Raw genomic sequence first — 8,577 nt, forward strand, 5'->3', positions numbered from 1 at the left:
CAGTCAGAGAAACAGGACTACACTGGAAAACAGGCCAAGCTCCAACATCTAGAAACAAAGGTGTTGATGGCAGCAGCACAGCTGATATTTCTCTCAAAGAGAGAAAATATTGACCAAAAATGAGCCGTCGTTAAGGTAAAGCTAGAAGTCGTCCCAGTTAAGGTTTAGACATGTGGTAGTAGGTGCTCTGGTCAGCTGAGAAGGAACTACATCAGACTAAACATGCCTTCTCTTTGGTAAAACATAGCAGTGGCAGCTTTATGCTGAGGCAGCAAAGAGAGGGAAGCTGGTCAGACCTGGCAGGGAGATGGAGAGAGAAACAGGCAGCAAAAGAGTCGGGTTAACCACCTGCAGCCAGAGCTTTAATAAAACGCTTTAAACCAAACTCATGTGTCAGGAATGGCCTCGACAAACTCTAGACTTTAATCCGAGTCAGAATCTGTGAAAAAACGTCAACAAATGGACTATTTTTAATGGAAACATGGGCAAATATGTCAGTGAGTTGATGCGTAAATCTAAAATAAGACTTGCAGCTTTAATTACAGGGAGAGGTGGCTCTAAAAAGTGTTGACTCGCTGAAATCAGATTTTTATTTTTAGAAACATTAGAAAACCATGTTTACTTTGTATACACCTCCCATTCTTGCAACATTTGTGTTTGTCTGATAAAATCCAAATAAATGAATCTATATTCCAGGCTGTAGAATGATGGAAAAGTAGTAAAGTATTACCACTTTAGTTCCTCAAGGCGTATTTTTCTAAAGGGAAAAAGGAGCCGTTAAGGATGATGATGGGGTGAAGGAGGAGACGTTTCAGTCCGTCTCCTTGGAGGAGGAACACATTCCATTCCTTCCCTCAGCTCCAGCTCTGCTGCTGTCACTCTCCTGCTCAATTCATCAGCTTTTTCCTCAGATATTTCATTCCCCAGAATTCTCTGCTTATTTCGTCTGTCGGCCATGATGGTCGTCCTCACGGCTGGCTGGTCCAACATGCCTCCGCTGATGTTGTTCTTCTATAAAAGTAGCGTAGATATTGGCAGGTCAGCTTCTAGAAAGTGTTTTTGGGAATTCTGTGTTTTTTGCTCTCGTGTGTTGGGAGATATTTCCTACTATTCATTAAAGACTCTACTTTGGATGATCTGCCTCAGCTGTCTAATTGATTTACAACTCTGCCTGAATCAGATTTTTACTCTCATCCTGCATCCGTCCACCTTAGTACTGATTCTAGGCATTCTTATCTCGGCCTGTTGTGTGTTTAGTTGACCCATTAGATGACCTTTTTAACTCAGCACATTCCTCCTCTTTCCCACACAGTAAGAAGTTGAAAATATCTTTTTTTTTTTTTCCCTAGAGGTGGATTAAGCTGACAGCTGCAGTGCTGCACATTTGTTCTGTATCTTTGCCTTTTAGTGAGAAATGTCTTGTTTTCTTCAGGCATAGGTCGAATTCAGGCCAAGTCTCTAGGGAACCTCTCCAGTCTGACCGCGGAGGACCTCCCCCTTCCTGCCGGTTGGACTGTGGACTGGACCATCCGGGGCAGGAAGTACTACATCGACCACAACACCAACACTACACACTGGAGCCACCCTCTGGAGAGGGAAGGGCTCCCCCCAGGCTGGGAGAAGGTGGAGTCTGCTGAGTTTGGGGTCTACTATATGGATCACATCAACGAAAGAGCACAGTATCGCCATCCTTGTGCCCCGAGGTGAAAGCAGTAATATATTTACATCTTAGACATCAAAACAAGAAGCTGATGCTAATATTTATGCACTTTAGAATAACGTGAAACTAAATTCTGTTTCAGTGTGCCTCGTTACGATCAGCCCCCACCGCCTCCTGTAAGCTATCAGCCGCGTCCAGCAGAAAGAAACCAGCCCGTGCTGGTGCCCGCTAACCCCTACCACACGGCCGAGATCCCAGACTGGCTGCAGGTGTACGCACGGGCCCCCCTCAAGTGAGTTCAGATTGTGCTGCAGCAGCGGCTCAAAGGGAGCCGCTTCTGTGACCTTTAAAGGAAGAACTTTTAGGGGTGAAGGTCAGACTCCTGATTGTTCCTTAAATTTCACACAGATTTAGCTAAAATAAATGCCAATTTTGCAGTAAAGGAGCTAAAAGTTTGGTGGAGTTTCCACGGGAGCAAACTCCTGGAGCTGTTGGCAAAAAACAAAAGGTTAATGTGTGGCGCTAGAGCTGCGTATTTATGTGGAGGAAGAAGCAAAAAAAATAGTGTTAACCCCAAATAGGCTGAAAATTATGGAAGCGAATCGTTACCATATTTCAAATGAAAAAACATTTCCAGAAATGCTTTTTCATTTTAAGAATGTGGCTGCATTGTTTGACTCATAAATGAAATTAGTAATCAATCATCCTGTTTGCATTTTCATTTGCTTCCTCAACACCGCTCATCCTTTTAGTTAAAATGAAAAAGAAAGACATTTGAGATTTATTTCTCAAAATGTACCCCAGCAAATACATACCAAAATTCAATTGGAAATGTAAAATTTGAAAATGGAAAAGCATTTCCAGAAAGGCTTTTTTCATTTTAAGAATGTGGCTGCATTGCTTGACTCATAAATGAAATTAGTACCGTAATCAATCATCCTGTTTGCATTTGCATTTTCTTCTTTAAGATTTTTAAAGAAGAAAATGCAAATGATTTTATGCTATAATCAAAGAGAAAACACAGCGGACATTGCTTTTTGGTTTTCATGGTCTGCCAGCAAAGCACTGTCCATAACTTGAAAATGAAAAAGCATTGTGAGCGGCGGGGTCAGCAGAGTGACGTCAGCAGCCGCTCTTCCTCAGGTCCTTGCTCACCGGGCTACCCATCTTGTTCGGTAGGGGGCGCTGTGCACGTCTGCATTGCATTATATTGTAAGCGTGCCGGCGGGAAACTCAGGAGCAGTCGGCTTTGCCACAGGTCCCTAGAAGCAGGCACTTGCTTTAAAGCAGCAGCGGCCTCCATCAGCAGCTCTGCCACTGTTTTGGTCATTGTGCTCGTTCAGTGTCCCGATAGTCAGACCAATTCGCTTCCAAAAATGAAAAGCATTTCTGGAAATGCTTTTAATTTGAAATATGGTAAGGATTTTTCTTCCATAGAAAATCTCTTGCGGCGACATGGAGCGGTGAAGAGGTCCAGACCCACATTCAAACACCAAAACAGAAACCTTAAGAACAGGAGCAGCAGAGGGAATGTGCCCTAACAGATCTGAGCCTCGGTTGTTCCTGTGTTGCTCCTAAACATTATGACCCACCTGCTTTTATCAGAGGTTTGGGTTCACATTAGAGATCAAAACTGGCTTCAGAATAGATCAACCAGTTAATGTTAAACACAATTGCAGCACTATTAAAAAGGGCCAAAAGTGCAAAGAGGTCAATTTCACGAAGCAGGTTTAATGAAAACTGAGTTCTCCGTGTCACAAAGACATTTTATTCAGCTTCTGTATGTGTTACCATAGTAACATTCTCCCTAGAGCTCACCTGTTCAGGAGCAGGTCTCCTCTGTCTCCACCCTCCTTAAAGCAATCACCTTGTTTTTATTACCTGATTCAGGCAGTACAGTTCTGTCATGGTTCTATGCAAAAAAAAACACCAGGACTGTTAGACACATTAGGTGATAAGAACACGAACAGAGCATGTTCTTTAGACCACGATACAATCAGTGGAGCTGCATTTATTTGCAGCAAATTAAATATTTGTCCGGAGAGATTTTTTTAGACCGCGTCTAGATGTCCTTTCATATTCCACCATCCGTCATCCGCGCGCCGGCTACCGTTCATTCCTCCTGTCCGCTGAACTGCTGCTAGTTTTCCTCTCATGCCTGGAAGATGTCTAGTGCTGCTACCATGGATGATCTCGCTCTCCAAATGAACGATTCAGATGAGCTAGAATGAATAGAAGGGGTAGAGCGTAGCCGCCTGTGGCCCCGGGCTGCGCGCGGATGATGTCATACACGCGCCGCTTCGTTTTTAAAAGATATAAATATAAAAAATATAACGCGGATGTCTGTGGGACAGTGATTGTCCTCCATGTTCTGAATGCTGGCGTACCATAAAGAATAAATGATGAACAGTTTAGTTTGTGCCTTCAAGTCGTTGCCCATAGGAAGACGTTACTGGATATAACCTAACGGAATATCTTCAGAACGGCTCCAACTGACACTGAACTCATATGGGAGAGTAGAACATGATGGAATAACGGAAAATCAAGGGACCAAAGTAAAAAAAAAACCCTGGTATTCCCCTTTAAAATGAAGCCAAACCTTTGTTCGCTTTGACCGCTTTTGTTTTGCTTTTCTAGACATGCGCCTGGTCTCGCCGTACTTGCTTACTGAATGCCGTGTGCGTAACTTGCATAATAAACGTGACGCAGGTCGTGCTGGCCCGCGCTCGGCTCTGGTGCTGCCTGAAGCGAGCTGCCAAACGGTGCCATGGAATTGGAACACACGGAACCGGTTCTGAACAGAAACCAGTTTTCCATTCCCATCCCTACTCAGAACCTCTGGATTCCAAGCTCTTTGCCCTAACCACTAGGCTGCCACCCCCTATCCAGTTCCTGACTGGGGGGAAGAAAAAAAAAATAGAAAAACTTTTCAGTTTTCACTAGGAATTTGAATTCTATTTTAGTGACCTACAAATGGAAGAACAGAGAGGAAAGCGTTTTTAATGTGTCTGCCATAAATAGAGTACATAAAAACTTGTGCACTACCTCTAAGTAGCAACCGTCTCCATCCTCCTGTCCTGCTAGGGAGCTGTTTCTCTGTCGCTTAAACACTTTCTCCAATATTTCTTTTTAATGCTACACTAAGCTCTCTGTTTCCACTTCTGGCTAGATCAATCCTAGCCTGACGTAGTCCGACTCAATTCTAGTCAGAATGAGTCTGATGCTGCTCCATAGAGCTGTGATTATGGGGCGTGTTTCGAACGAACCAGGAAAAAAAATGCCTCTGCACTCAATTGGATAGACCTACAACCAATAAGAGCAACGGAGTGCGTGACGTATGTTAAGCCACGCATAGTTGTTGTCAACAAAAATCAAAGCGTGCAGTTGCACGCCTAGAATAAGAAGATGAGCGTGAAAGATTTTTGCCGGTGTTGCAAAATGAACCTGAGGATACAAGGAGTCATTCAACACACAAACCTAATTTTTAAGAAAAACGGTAAAGGCGAATGCACATACGATCAAGTTCTCCGTTTAGGATTACAACTCTACAAAACGTCAAATCACATCGCATTTGTCGGTCCTGTCAGAACGTTATAACACGGTTGGAACGCAACATGCTTGTGTTTAAAAAATGGGCAGACGACGAAGGAGACCAGCCGGAAGAACCGTCTTCATGCCTTGATCGCGTTTCTCTGTTCCTCTTTTAAAATTAATTTGCTGTCGATATCTTCTAGAACAGACCTAATAGCAGAATCTACTAGGGTTGTCAAAAGTATCGATACTCAAAAAAGTATCGATACTGAAACGTTGTATCCGGATACAATACTCATTTTCAAAAGTATCGAGTACCAGTCGCACCTAAGCAGTCATTCATCTAAAGTGCAGAATAGAGGAAAATGCACTTTCTGAACACTGTGTGATCGAATAATTCTACGCACTTTTCAGTTTCAGACTTTTTTTGTAACAGTTGCAGCTGCTGAGAATTATTTTTGTTTCTTAACCGGTTTGGCTAGTGTCATTGTTATGTGCAAAGCATAGCCAATTAAGGAAAACTTAATTTTAATTTTGTAAGTTTTTTTTATCAAGCTTGCTAAATACTGTGCACAGAAAACAACCTCAAAATGTTGTTCTTATTGTTTATTGTATTTATTTATTTATGGTATTTTAATTATTAATCAAAATATTTCTGTTGAAATTTTATCCTTGTGGTATCGAAAATGGTATCGAGTATCGAATATTTTCCTTAGTATCGGTATCGAGTTGAAAACTTTAGTATCGTGACAACCCTAGAATCTACTCACCTCAACTCTCCAGCGGCAGCCATTGTTGTTGTCACCCAAGCTTTGGTCACATGGTTGATTACGTTACTGTTGATCATCTGTCAATCATCGTATAAAGCCCGCCCTGACAATTTGATTGGCCCGCCAGATATTGTGCTAGCATACTCGCGCTACTGTTGAGCAATGCCAGACCGAACTTCCCGACCTCAAACGTTGTGGGCGGGACTAAGTTCGGAATGGCACCCAGGCTTGATCAATTTAACATCAAGGATTAAAACTGATTTGTGAAACGGACCTCAGGTTCTGCTTGATGGATACATCAACCTCAGTTGGTTTTTTTCAGTTTGCAGCCCAAATTATTGACAATCTTTGAGGTAAAGTTTGTGTCTAAATGGTTTCATTTTTGTTAAGTATTTTTCTATAAATTAGGATCTCTGTTTCCTAGTATTTTTAGGCACATTTATTGTTAAAGCAATAATTATAGGAGTTTTGATCAAATCAAGAATATTCAGTAATTATTTCTCTTCTATCAATTAGACTTAATGATCTGGTGAATTGTGACGTGTTTGAATTGGCACTATATAAATAAACTGAACTGACTTTTATACTTTTTTCATCTTATTGCTGCAAACTTTTCTAAAATCAATCATCCCACCGCTTTTTGCCTCCCCCATCAGGTATGACCACATCCTGAAGTGGGAGCTGTTCCAGCTGGCCGACTTGGACACGTATCAGGGCATGCTGAAGCTGCTGTTCATGAAGGAGCTGGAGCACATCGTTAAATCCTACGAGGTGTATCGACAGGCGCTGCTGTCGGAGCTGGAGGCCCGTAAACAGCGGCAGCAGTGGTACACCCAGCAGCCCAACAAGAACTACATCGGGAACATGTGACGGGAACGCCTTCGCTGAGGTTGCAGCCGTTTGGGAGCGGTCCGTGTTGCCTTTGATATCCAGACTCGTAATTGCTTCCTTACCAAATACATCCGTGCCTTCGCTTGATCCAAATATATCAGCCAAGAAGTCCAAACACTCCCTGACGGGGAGTGGTCGCTTCGAGTGCTGTTCACTTTATGAATGACTGAAAGAAAACACTAGAAGGAAGACGATCTGGAGGCTGCTGCTGGTGGTTTTTGAAAACGCCACGAGACGTGAATCACGGTGCAATTTTTCTCTTCTTTCAACACAGCAGCACCAAGTCTGGACGTTTGATGAGAAGCTTCAGAGACCGTGCCTTTCTTAAAGCAACTCTACAGTTTTTGCTCATATCAAGCGTACGCCATCTATTCCGTCTTTTTTTTTCCTGCAGGGCAAAACGACCGGCAGCTTCATTTATTTAAACGCAATATATTTTCTCCCTGTTACTGTGTAATCCTCATAGACTAAACCAGTAAATAAACGTATGCATTGCTCATGTTCTGAGGCGTTTTGTACACTAAAGACAATCGGAAGGTTTGTAATTCTGAAACACATTTGATGCGACGGTTTTCCCATCTCTCCGCTCACCTGGCATTGCTCTGATTCAGATGAAACGCAATAAGCTGCTGGACATTTTATCACACCTTAAAACCATATAAAGGTCACCTGATACGTGTTTAACAGAAATGGCTGTGAATCTTTGTTTTACGTGTTCGGTAATAACGTGTTCCTAAAGTGGCAATTCTACAAAATGAACAAAAATTAAGCTTTATTGAACTATTTAGCACAACCCGGAAAGTGAAAGTATTAGAAAAATAATCTAAATCGATGTAGGGAGGCCTATAGTGTTCTTTGAGTGAAGAAGCGTTTCCACGTTACACAAAACCACATTTTGGATTTTAGAGCTAAAATCTAAAGTTATTTAACTAATTAAAAAGCATAACTTTATATTAGTTATCTTGTGCTGCTTGTTAATTATATCTATAAACCAGAAACGTGCGGTTTTACATCAGTTGCAGCACATTTATTTACAGAATAAAACCAGACTGGGAGCAGATTTACTGTCTTCATTTACAGAAGAGCCCTTTTATTTTGGGAACTTTTTCCTTTATTTTTTAATCGAGTGGATTGATCACGCCTTATGAAACTTTAAAATATTTTAAAAACAAGAACTGGACATTTTAGATCACTGATTGAGACACATGTTCAACTACATGCATGTTTTTCTATTGGATCCGTGTCAAAGTGCACAAGTTTCACAAAATTTGATTTTCAGAAAAAATACCTTTTTTATTTTTTCCTGGTTTTTCTTATTAAAATGGAAACTACCATCAATTTTATATTTTGTTTAAATCAAATAAGTTCTTATCACTTTGGCGTTAAAAATAATTCCAGTTAGACCTTGAGTAAACGTGAAATGATTTGATTTTATAAAAGCAAAGTTTAACAGCAGCTCGCTGTTCAAACAGGCGGATTTGGTTGTTATGCAGAAGTCTTGATCTGTAAAAGTTGAGTTTCATTTATCTAGAACTCTAAAATAGAAACGCTGTGATCCTTTACTGGAGATTTATTATTAGAATCAAGGGCAGAAGTGACTCTTTACACCGAAAATGTTACCGATTCCTACGTTATGTATTTAAAGCCTCAAACTATCCACTCTACTGCTAGAACAAAATAAACCAATAAAAAGTCCCAAACGAACGGTAGTTATTTAAACGTCTT

The 8,577-nt window shown here is 41.3% G+C and overlaps 1 protein-coding gene across 1 annotated transcript in view; it reads left to right on the forward strand.

Moving 5' to 3' along the window:
* The window catches only part of sav1 (salvador family WW domain containing protein 1), an 11,425-nt gene extending 3,285 nt beyond the window's left edge, over nucleotides 1–8,140 (forward strand). Inside the window, exons 2-4 of the mRNA XM_015394225.1 lie at nucleotides 1,433–1,703; nucleotides 1,803–1,952; nucleotides 6,618–8,140. Coding sequence (XP_015249711.1) covers nucleotides 1,433–1,703; nucleotides 1,803–1,952; nucleotides 6,618–6,831 — 635 coding nt within the window. The 3' untranslated portion in view covers nucleotides 6,832–8,140. The remainder of the gene's footprint in view (nucleotides 1–1,432; nucleotides 1,704–1,802; nucleotides 1,953–6,617) is intronic.
* Nucleotides 8,141–8,577: the final 437 nt, after the last annotated feature.

Source organism: Cyprinodon variegatus, unplaced genomic scaffold (assembly GCF_000732505.1).
Source record: "Cyprinodon variegatus isolate N-32 unplaced genomic scaffold, C_variegatus-1.0 Scaffold678, whole genome shotgun sequence".
NCBI lineage: Eukaryota > Metazoa > Chordata > Actinopteri > Cyprinodontiformes > Cyprinodontidae > Cyprinodon > Cyprinodon variegatus.